Source organism: Argopecten irradians, chromosome 7 (genome assembly GCF_041381155.1).
Source record: "Argopecten irradians isolate NY chromosome 7, Ai_NY, whole genome shotgun sequence".
Lineage (NCBI taxonomy): Eukaryota > Metazoa > Mollusca > Bivalvia > Pectinida > Pectinidae > Argopecten > Argopecten irradians.
Window position 1 is genome coordinate 6,673,462 of NC_091140.1, and position 11,400 is coordinate 6,684,861.

General features: G+C 35.3%; 2 protein-coding genes across 4 annotated transcripts; one reads left to right on the forward strand and one right to left on the reverse strand.

Annotated features, from left to right (window-relative positions):
* Positions 1–406: 406 nt before the first annotated feature.
* Positions 407–5,236, reverse strand: LOC138327405 (uncharacterized). 2 transcript variants are annotated; one of them, XM_069273470.1, is made up of 2 exons: positions 5,043–5,236; positions 407–3,738 (listed from the first exon to the last, which is right to left on the reverse strand). In XM_069273470.1, the coding sequence occupies exon 2, from the start codon at positions 3,709–3,711 to the stop codon at positions 2,179–2,181; it is 1,533 nt and encodes a 510-aa protein (XP_069129571.1). In that variant the 5' UTR covers positions 3,712–3,738; positions 5,043–5,236; the 3' UTR covers positions 407–2,178. The 2 variants fall into 2 exon arrangements, with proteins under 2 accessions (XP_069129571.1, XP_069129570.1); XM_069273469.1 differs by having other exon boundaries at positions 5,038–5,236.
* A 242-nt stretch (positions 5,237–5,478) lies between these two features.
* LOC138326765 (MIT domain-containing protein 1-like) lies at positions 5,479–9,919 on the forward strand. 2 transcript variants are annotated; one of them, XM_069272771.1, is made up of 4 exons: positions 5,479–5,541; positions 6,526–6,749; positions 7,039–7,140; positions 9,753–9,919. In XM_069272771.1, the coding sequence occupies exons 2-4, from the start codon at positions 6,608–6,610 to the stop codon at positions 9,902–9,904; spliced, it is 396 nt and encodes a 131-aa protein (XP_069128872.1). In that variant the 5' UTR covers positions 5,479–5,541; positions 6,526–6,607; the 3' UTR covers positions 9,905–9,919. The 2 variants fall into 2 exon arrangements, with proteins under 2 accessions (XP_069128872.1, XP_069128873.1); XM_069272772.1 differs by having other exon boundaries at positions 5,481–5,541; positions 6,559–6,749.
* The last annotated feature ends 1,481 nt before the right edge of the window (positions 9,920–11,400 follow it).

The window sequence follows — 11,400 nt, forward strand, 5'->3', positions numbered from 1 at the left end:
GCCTACAAGGATGCTACCATTGCATTATGGGTGCTATACCATGCTTAGTTTCAGAGAAGAAGTCATTTATATGGAAATAGCCAAATTGACCCCTTTTGACCCCGCCCCTCAGGCCCCCGGGGGGTCAGCCCCATCATTTGCACAATTTGGAATCCCCACCCTATAAGGATGCTACCATTGCATAATGGGTGCTATACCATGCTTAGTTGCAGAGAAGAAGTCATTTATATGGAAATAGCCAAATTGACCGCTTTTGACCCCGCCCCTCAGACCCCCGGGGGGTCAGCCCTATCATTTGCGCAATTTTGAATTCTCACCCTATAAGGATGCTACCATTGCATTATGGGTGCTATACCATGCTTAGTTTCAGAGAAGAAGTCGTTTATATGGAAATAGCCAAATTGGCCCCTTTTGACCCCGCCCCTCAGGCCCCCGGGGGGTCAGCCCCATTATTTGTACAATTTTGAATCCCCACCCTATAAGGATGCTACCATTGCATTATGAGAGCTATCTCATGCTTAGTTTCAGAGAAGTAGTAGTTTATATTGAAATAGCCAAATTGACCACATTTGACCCCGCCCCTCAGGCCCCCGGGGGGTCAGCCCCATCATTTGTACAATTTTGAATCCCTACCCTATAAGGATGCTACCATTGCATTATGGGTGCTATCCCATGCTTGGTTTCAGAGAAGAAGTTGTTTATATGGAAATAGCCCAATTGACCCCTTTTGGCCCCGCCCCTCAGGCCCCCGGGGGTTCAGCCCCATCATTTGTACAATTTTCAGTTAGTAGCCCATAAGGATGCTACCAGTCAAATTTTGTTGAAATCCGACCAGCGGTTATGGAGAAGAAGTCGATTGTTGACGGACGACGGATGCCGGACAATGCGGTATCCCATAAGCTCACCTTGGTCCTTTGGACCAGGTGAGCTAAAAACAAAATAATATTTTCAGTGGACTATACATACAGTTGTATGTGAATGGTGAAGACATTGTAACAGATTCCTACCATGTGCCCCATAATTACTATAATTACAAATACAGGACTTAATTGACACAACTATCCGGGACAATGAACTGCAATACAAATGCAATTAAATACTCATTACCTAGTACACATCTTTAAATCATTTCATGTTAAAAATATACCACAGTACATGTATGTTTAAAATTTCATAAGTGTATGATAATATGATCACAACATACAGGTACATGCACTGTGATAAGCATTAACTATAAAATTAAGACTAAGTATTTCACCTGTTTTGTGTTGCAGATTGACAAACATAATAAGTTAATGAGATAAACCATGATAAGCTTAAATAGCAAAACTCACATCGGTATTCAATAACAAATATCAATTCATGCAGTTAGATCAATAAAATGTTCTGTTATTATACTGGTATAGGGACAAAATTCCTCCAGCAATGAGCATGTACATGTAGTAATAGTATCTGTATTCTCACACAAACACAATGTCTTCGAGTCAGTTTTTTTTTATCTACTTTGGGAATGGGACCCATTGCTTTGAATTTGGAAAAAAATAATAAAATGTGAAACAAAGAATTATGAATACGATAAATTATTTTCAGTGTAGTTTATGTAGTTTTCTGAAGCATATACACAAATATTTAAGCCTTAATCAACTATCTCCAAACAAAACCTTTGGATAATTTTCTAGTTACTTTATAAGGGCTAAAAGCTGACCCCAAATCTTGTTAAGAAAGACTTGCAAGTGTATTAATCTGTCGAAATTGTTTGATTTTCAATTTATGTAAAAGCCAAGATTCTGAACATTACCATTTTTTTCAGTTGTTTTGAAAATTTATATCATTAAAATCACACAATTGTTCTCATTCTCATTAACCCTTTTCAAAACAGGAACAAATTTATACACAATATATAAAGTGTACAAAGGAGTATTAGGTTAAACATTTGATATAGACATGTACAATTTGATATAGACATGTACAATTTGATATAGACATGTACAATGCATTTTCTAAACATCAAATGCAAAATTGTTTTGAGTAGCAGTTTTTATAGAGTATAAGGTAGCTTTGTTCATGAGGTACTTTTCCTTTGGCACAGTTAGTTGGCAGAGATATGGACAAATAAGCCCAGGGTTTTGAGTTCAATCCCCACTGACCTACAAATTCATAATTGTAATTCCTAATCTGTTATACTGGATTCCAGGTGTACCCCAAGGCTTCTGATACTCTGTCAAGTGTTTCTTGTTTCCTCTGTGTGTCTGGGAGAACATCCTGATGAAACCTTGCAATTCCTACCAGGTAATACTCTCCATCCTCCCCTGGGGCAATAACTCTGTCGTCATCTTCATCAAAGGCCTGTGGGTCTTGGACTGTTATACATTTATCAGGGATAACAAACTCCTTCCAAGATGTACCACGAAGTTGTGCCAGTTTTTCAACTGATTCACAGCTAAGACTGCCATGGTATACTAACTGATTCAGATTAGGAGACCTCACAGCAAGGGAGACAACTTCATTTTCTTTGCAGGATGGATCACAATAGCATGCAAATTTCTTTAGATTCCTGTGGAACATCTCACTAAGGGATGTTACTATTTGAGAATCACATCTAGAGAATTTCATGAACGTGATTGAAGTGAGAGGACAGTCTGTTTTCAACATGGATGCTAACTCTAAGTGTGGAGTTCTGCCCAGTACTGTACACTCCATTTCTACCTCGGGGTTAGCCATCACAAACTGTTTCCACTGTGAGGAGGAAATTTCTGGGACTTTGAAGTCCTCGTTTTGTGGACAGAAGTGGACAAACACCTGTAACAGTTTCAGCTTACTGCGTCCTGGTTTAGAAAGCTCCATTAAAATATCTCTATGCAGCATCGGTGACCTCAAGCTGAGCTGATTTAGGTGCTGAAAGTTCTTTATAAGAGGTAGGGTTGCCTCTGGGGATGGAAGAATTGGCATTCTTTCGGACCATTCCGTGGCCTTACACCAAAAAAGACTCAGGGTTTCCAAGTCTTTCAATTTAGGATTGGTGAGAATTACTTCAAAGATGTTCAATTCTTCCTTTGATAGACTGTTTGGATACATTGGCCATGATTTGATGTAGAAATTCTTTAATCGTACAGCATGTTGTATAAACGACAGCAATGCTCCGATGTCCTTCTCTGATGGCTGGTATCCACTGATGTGGTAGTACGAGGTCAATCTCCCGATCTCCAAGGTCAAACTCTCCAGTCGACACTGCTGACTCAGCTCCTTCATGATACTGATCCATTCCTCTGGGAATTTATTGAGGTATTCAGTCACAGTCAGTGTCAGCTTTTTGAAAAACTTACCAAACCTGTTGATAAGTTTGATGTATTTATCAGGAATAATAATCTTTGATCTGAAGGCTCGAGAATAGTTGTCAGTACAGCCGAACAGATGGATCTTCATGGTGTGCCACAAACTTGGGTGATTGAAAATTTCATACAGCACTTGGCATGTTTGGGATACCACATATTGTTGGTAGAGGGGAAGATAACTCATGATCTCCACCCAAACTACCTCTGGAAGTTGACTAAAGTCTGGACCTGGGTCCTGACATTCCTCAGAATCAATGGTTGACTCAGTCCTTTCTCTGTCCACAGGATCATCTGATTCATCGCTCCAGCCATTGTCCTCCTCCCCGTCACTGACAGGGGGACTCCTACAGATAGGAATATTGTCTGAATCTGTCTCCATCTCTGTAAGAATCTATTTTCCGTTTACCTGGAATGGAAATGACATATCATATAGATATATACATGTATTTAATTTTACATAGAACATGAAAGCACATGCATGTATAGTAATTGTACAATTTTAATGGTAGACCTTAGATGAATGTTTTTAATTTGTTTGCTTTAATGAAATAGTGCATTTTAGAGGTTTCTCTATGAGAGAATGAACAAAATATAGTTTCCTCAATAAAACTCGGATGGAGCTACACATGACAAAATCATGTATTCTGTCTTTGGATATTACAGAGTTACCTCCCTTGCAGACAAGTGTTCATTTATAAAATGACATTGTACTATTTTCTTCGTTTTGGGTATCCAAAATACAAATTCTTGATATCTAAAATTCAATTTATTGATATCCTAAAATACAATCATTTCTTGATATCAAGAATTCAAATTTTGGATATCAAGAAATTAAATTTCAAATTTTGGATATCCAAAATTCGAATTGTTGATATCAAGAAATGATTGTATTTTTGGATATCAAGAAATCAAATTACATATTGATTTCAAGAAATTGAATTCTTCTTTTACAAAATAACAAATTCTCCCCTTCGGATATTTTACCAAATTGAATACTAGTTATTGTATCGAAAAATAATAATATCTGTATTTCTTATATCAAAAATTTGAATTTTGGATATCAAGAAATTTGGCATTTTGATATCAAAAAAATTTTGAATACAATAGTTAGATATCAAAAATTTATTTTTGATATCGATATTTGGATATAAGAATTCAATTCGGATGTTACTAAATCAAATTTGGATATCTTAAAAGCGGAGAAAATAGTATAATGGTACCAGTACAACGGCGCCCCATATTCAATGTGATGTCAAAAATACCTACCCGCAACAGCAGATGGCTCTGTTATATACAAATATGGAATAGAGCAACAGGTACAATGTATTTAATGGCTTGATTAATCAGTAAGAGTGTTCAACTCATGATCCAAGAACTATGTACATATTTGAGCATGTAGACTAGTATATCAGGCTGATTGGTGTACATGTTCAAGTGCATTTTTGTACATGGCTTAAAATACTGACCACACCCCACTGGGCATAGTGATGATACAGAACGAATCAGTGCTGACATTGGGTTAATTAAAATGTAGTAATTCTGAATAAACAAGGTTTTTGAGAGTTCACCATATTTGGAAATGTTTTAATGATGAATAGATCACACAAAGAATGGGTAATCCATTATATAGTGAACTGGTGAATGAAGTAAAGTAGTGAATGAAGGCCAAACACATTATGAATAAAAGTCACCGTGATGTACTTACATTACCTAGTACAGCAGTGGAGTGTACATTTTACGTTGAGCCTTTGGGGTACCTTCAGATAGTGACAAGTCCATGTGACGTACTGAAATTACATATATAATGCGAGTCTATTTATAAACATTATCCTGTACCATTAGGAACTGTAAAATCTAAAAATAGCACATAAGTTTGTGCGTCATGTAGGCCTAGTGTATATAATGTAAAGATGAAACCGAAAGAAGGCGACTAATATTGTTCGCCTGCCTTCGTTTAGATCCGGAATTATTTTATAAAAAATTTTATTTATATATGGAGATGCTTAATATTATTTATTAAATTGAAGTTTTTTAATATCTAATAAAATAACGTATACTCTATTGAGATTTTCGGTATTTGCTATGTATATATTTTTAACTTAGTTTTTTTTATATAGCTATCCGGATTTAATAATTACATCGTTTTGTATTTAAAAGCTCGTCAGTAACTTCCGCGCGAAAAAAGTTGGCTGAAGTGTGAAGTTAACAGGTAAACACACTATTATAGTATTATTTCCGATTTGAATGGTATTTGCAGGTCAATTTCACTGTTTTAACAGCAATTTGGTCTAAGTCATAAATATTTACTATTCAATGTTCACCATTGAACTCAATGTCATATTTTTCTAACAAAATTTCCAGGATCACATGACTGACTGGCATATCGCATTGTCAACTTCATTTATCATGTGTTTAGGATTGATAACTTCATGTTTATTATTTAGTCCTAATCATGTATAGTTTAAAATATCTCATGGGATATGAAACTCACGATTTCTCATGTCCTTTACATTATCAAATGTGTGGTTTGACATGTCCATTAGGGACGAATATGCACATAATCAACAGTATCACTTAATAACGACAACAAGTGACAAGAACCGACAACAAACAACAACACGTTAAATGCGAGGAAAATTTAGTGCAGTGCTCTTTTAAACACAAAATCGCTCTTCACATATTTTAATCAAAATCGCTGTGTGACTTATCCTTGAAACTCCAGGGGTTCTGATCACTTATATATGATCTCTACACCCCTGGACTATCTCATAGTAAAACTGATGGCAACAGAACATAACAGGTAATTTAGTCCTTTGATGTACATCAAAAGAGCTGTACAACGGTACACTGTGTGACTTTGATGTTAGCCGTCGCTCTCTCTGTAGTCTTTAGAAGGAAATCTGTGCTGGCCTGTGATTAGTCAAATGTTTTTCACTGAGCTGCCTTCAATTTTACTACAAGATAGTCTAGGGGTGTAGAGATCGTAGGTGATTGGAACCCCTGGAGTATCGATGATACATCCTTGATATAACCAATGTACATCTTATCCAATATGGGCTCAAGATCTGCATTTGTAGCAGCTAGCAAATAGCCTGTAGTTTTATGTAATAAGAGGTTTACAGATTGTATCTAATTCTAGTAAAATAATAAGTTATCATATGTGTATTAATTTCGTTGATATGTTTATCTTTAGATTTATATTGACAATTCTTTAATGATGCCCTAGAGGTACTGATTTTGGGGACGATCATGTAGGACAAATACCACTCTCAATTATGGCTGACAAGATTGCTGGAGTCGAGGCTGCTGCCAAGAAAGTGTTGACCCGGGCTGTGGAGCTGGACGCAAGTCGTAGATTTGATGAATCTGTCGTCTGCTATCAGGAAGGAATCCATCTGTTGATGGAAGTCCTCAAGGGTTTGTATCATGTTATATAATTATGAATGTTTTTAAAATAAGAAAGACTTGCTGCAGGGTACCAAATTGTCAATTTCAACACAATTTGATCGGGACCTGTTGAAGACCACTGAAGTATAGAATTTTATTGTCTTGGTCTATTGGGTTTATAGATTGATTTGACTTATTAGAATAGAAGTTAGAAATTACACCTTTCATAATATTAAAGAAATATTTTTTGAAAAATTGTAAATATCAGACCAATGTAATACCAGATAATTATATTATAGAAATATTTAACATTATAAAGGTACGAGTGACCCGACCAAGAAGAATGGAGTGAGGAAAAGAATAGAGGAGTACATGGGTCGGGCCGAACAGATCAAAGTTCATGTTCAGGAGGTGAAAGAAGGTAGCTATATATAAACATCAAAAGGTTATCATGTGTTAACTTTTATTGGTGAATGTCTTTTCCCAGAAGCTCTGCTAATTAAGTTCAACATTGGAAATATAACTCAATATATATATATGAGATGCCGTTCTCGCTCTACCATTTGTGAAATTACCAGTAGGTAATACTTGCACAGAAGGTATATATAGTTTTGTTGGGTTTCCAACAAAGTCCAATAAGGCAAATCTTTTTTAAATAGAAATTGATATAATTTTATCATTTAAGTGTTATCTGTACTTAAAGGTAGATATTACGGTGTTGACATAATTTTTCTCAGAAAAAATACATTTTGTGCTCACAAACACAAGAACACTACCAGTAAAATTTAGTCTATTCATATTTATAAAGAAAAAATATTGAAGAAGAATGAAGAAAAGACTTAATCTTATTTGATCACGATACATAGCGAGATATTAAAAACATTGTTTAAGAACTATGCATACATATGATTTGGCCGCTTTTTGGCCCCAAATTCATCAAATTTTCAAACGTGTTATTCAGTGATTAAATTGTTGAATAACAAATACAGAGTGCATCTTTGATATAATGGGAATGATAATTATACATTATAATTATGCGAAAATCATGGAAATGTTGAAATTTAGTCAATTTTGGCCATTTTTTGGTAAGTTTTGCATCTAAAAACCATAAAGCTCATCCTTGAACAAAATTTATATTTTTTTTTGAAGATGTATCTTAGGTACCTACATATTCAAAATAAGTATTAGGTTTGTTCAAGATTGCGCTTTATTGTTTCTTAAAAATATGACAAAATTTTCAAATTCAGTTAATTTATGTATATTTTGGATAGTAACCATGGCAACTTAAAGCTACAAAATTAGAAAGCATTTATTAGGTCACCTGAGACGAAGTTTCAAGTGACCTATTCTAATCGCCTTTTGTCTGTCGTCGTGCCTTGTCCGTCGTGCGACAATAAACAATTTATATTTTCGACTTCTTCTCCAAAACCTCTTAAGCAATTTCAATGAAATTTTGCACAAACCTTCTAAGGCATAAGGTCAATCAAAATTATGAATAATTTGACCCCACCCCCCAGGGGGCTGTGGGAGGGGCCAAAAGGGGTAAAATTGACTAAAATTTCAAAAATCTTCTCCTCTCACAGATGTGGTAGAATCAAATACTCTTCATAGAAAGAAAGGTCTCAAGGCCATCTACAAAAATTGTGAATTATATGACCCTGAGGTTTTAGGTTTCCCCCTGGCGAGGGGTTTAATTTTACTATAGTTTATATAGTGAAAACACATTTTGGAGCATTATTTGGTCATTTATAATAGAAAATTAGTCAAATGTTGTCAGAATTATCCCTATGAAATGGCCATTGAATCCTATTAACAAATTTTCCATGACTGACTCCCAGGGGTCTTAAGGGTGGGGCCAAATGGGGTCAAATAGGCTAAAACTTCAAAAATCTTCTTCTGAAATTCTGAAACTGGTAGAATCAAATACTCTTCATAGATTGAAAGGTCTTAAGGTCCTTTACAAAAATTGTGAATTATATGAACCTCGGGTCTCATGTGTCCCCCTGGGGAGGGGGTAAAGTTTACTGCAGTTTATATAGGAAAAACACATTTATGAATGTTATTTGCTTATTTTTCATAGGAAATTAGTCAAACTGGGTTAGAATTTTTAGCCTGAGATAGAATTTTATTATGATATCCATATTGGTCCTGGCTGACCCCCAGGGGCATTAGGGGCTGGGCCAAAAGGGGTCAAATAGGCTAAATCTTCAAAAATCTTCTTCTGAATTCACAAATTTGATGGAACCAGATACTCTTCATAGATTGGATGGTCTTAAGACCCTTTACAAAAATTGTGAATTTTATGGCCCTGGGAAGAGGGTCAAATTTACTATAGTTTATATAGGAAAACACATTTATGAACATTATTTGCTTTGTTTTCATTGGAAATTAGTCATACTGGGTTAGAATTATTAACCTGAAATAGCATTTTAACACCATATCCATATTGGTCCTGGCTGACCCTCAGGGACCAAAGGGGCGGGGCCAAAATGGGTCAAAAAGGCTAAAAGTTCAAAAATCTGCTTCTGAATTCACAGGTTTGATGGAACCAAATAATCTTCATAGATTAAAAAGTGAAATTTACAAAATCACTGACACTGACTGACTTCTATTTTAACGTTGGCAAAGCAAATTGGAATTTTAAGCATAAGGTTTGCTAATATAACACACTAACTATCAAAATGAAAAACAAAAAATAAAAATTCTAATTCGAAGGTGCAACTTTAAAGTTTATTCTAATTCATAAATACTTTTTACAGATTTGAACCAACTTTGCAATGCGCTTTCTGTAGCAGCACTCAGGTGACCGTCAAGGCCTCTTGGGCCTCTTGTTACAATTAAATCAGGGATGTGCTAACTGTGTCAAATGCAATAATTTTATTTCTTTATTATTAGTTAAAAAATTGATGGATTTGGAAGCCAAAAAGAGCCCGAATCATGCATAGTCCATAGAAAAATAAAACCCTCAAAATATAAGGATTAAGATTTTTGCATTAAGCTCTATAGTGATGATTATTGCTTTCCATTAACAAGCTGGAAAGTCCCACGAACAGATCCAGATTGAGGAGTACTCCACTGGCCACGGTTATGACAGTATGTTTGGGAAGTACCTTGATGGTTTCCTGACGGAGGTGCAGATAGAGGATCCCTATATCAGATCCACTCACCAGGTACTAACCGTGTGACCTCTGTCAGGGTGCTTAGTGTAAACCTACTTTCTTTTGTGTGTTATTTACTTCCACAAATTCCTTGATCAGAGTAAATTTCCGAAAGTTAATTTCTACAAAGAAATACATACACCATATCTATTGAAAGGAATTTCAAATATTTGCAAGAGTAAAGGGAAAATAACTTCACCTAATTTTTAAAATTGTATGGTCTATAACTTTCACTATTTTTGCCATAGTGGAAACTGTTTAAGTGTTATACACATTTATCTCTGTCTGTCTGAGTTTTAAGCTTTCTAATTTACCATTTTTAGACAAAGTCTAATGGTGACCTATTCTAATCGCCTTTTGTCCGTCGTCATCCGTCGTGCGACGATAAACAATTTACATTTTCGACTTCTTTTCCAAAACTTTTGAAGCAATTTCAATGAAATTTTGCACAAAACTTCTATTTAAAGGCATAAAGCCAACCAAAATTGTGAATTATATGACCCCCACCCCCCAGGGGGCTGTGGAGGGGCCAAAAGGGGTAAAATTGACTAAAATTTCAAAAATCTTCTTCTTCACTCACTGATGTGATAAAATCGAATACCCTTCATGGATAGAAAGGTCTCAAGGCCCTCTACAAAAATTGTGAATTATATGACCCTGGGGTCTCAAGTTTCTCCCTGGGGAGGGAGTGAAGTTTACTATAGTTTATTTAGGAAAAACACATTTATGAACATTATTTGCCTATAAAGCTAGTTTTCATAGGAAATTAGTCAAACTTTGTTAGAATTAATAACCTGAAATAGTATTTTAACGTCATATTCATATTGGTCCTGGCTGACGCCCAGGGGCCAGAGGGGTGGGGCCAAAAGGGGTCAAAATGGCTGAAATTTCAAAAATGTTCTTCTGAATTCACAGATTTGATGGAACCAGATACTCTTTATGGATTTAAACTAAGCATAAGATAATACTCATAATGCAATGGTACATTGTAGCATACTTATAGGGTGGGGATTCAAAATTATACAAATAATGGGGCTAGCTCTAGATCTATATAATAATAATAAATGACATCTCCTCTGAAACTAAGCATTAGATTACACTCGTATTGCATTGTTAACATCCTTATGGGACGGTGATTTAAAATTTTACAAAGTGTGGGGCTGCAGTGATTTATTTTAGTTACACTAGAGAAATTTTGCTGTATTTTCCCAATTCTATGTAAATATTTTCCCAAATAAAGAAAAACTCTTTAAAATATATATATTTCAAGAAAATTACTATGTAAATTTTACCCAATTGAAACGGTAAAGGCCCCTGAAATTATTGAGTAAGAAAATCACTGGGCTGACACCCAGGAGCCTGAGGGATGGGGCCAAAATAGTCAATTAGGCTACTATTTTCATATTATTACTGCCTCTCTGAAACTATGTATTGGATAGCATTCATACTTGTATGTTATGTATATATATATATACATATATATATATATATATATAGCATAGTTATATGGTTGGGATTCAAAA

What these genes read in the sequence shown, in the direction of transcription:
- LOC138327405 (XM_069273470.1), bottom strand. Translation starts at nt 3,711, where the DNA reads ATGGAGACAGATTCAGACAATATTCCTATCTGTAGGAGTCCCCCTGTC.
- LOC138326765 (XM_069272771.1), top strand. Translation starts at nt 6,608, where the DNA reads ATGGCTGACAAGATTGCTGGAGTCGAGGCTGCTGCCAAGAAAGTGTTG. An exon ending in GTTGATGGAAGTCCTCAAGG is followed by an intron (nt 6,750 to 7,038) that starts GTTTGTATCATG and finishes AACATTATAAAG; the next exon opens with GTACGAGTGACCCGACCAAG. An exon ending in TGTTCAGGAGGTGAAAGAAG is followed by an intron (nt 7,141 to 9,752) that starts GTAGCTATATAT and finishes TCCATTAACAAG; the next exon opens with CTGGAAAGTCCCACGAACAG.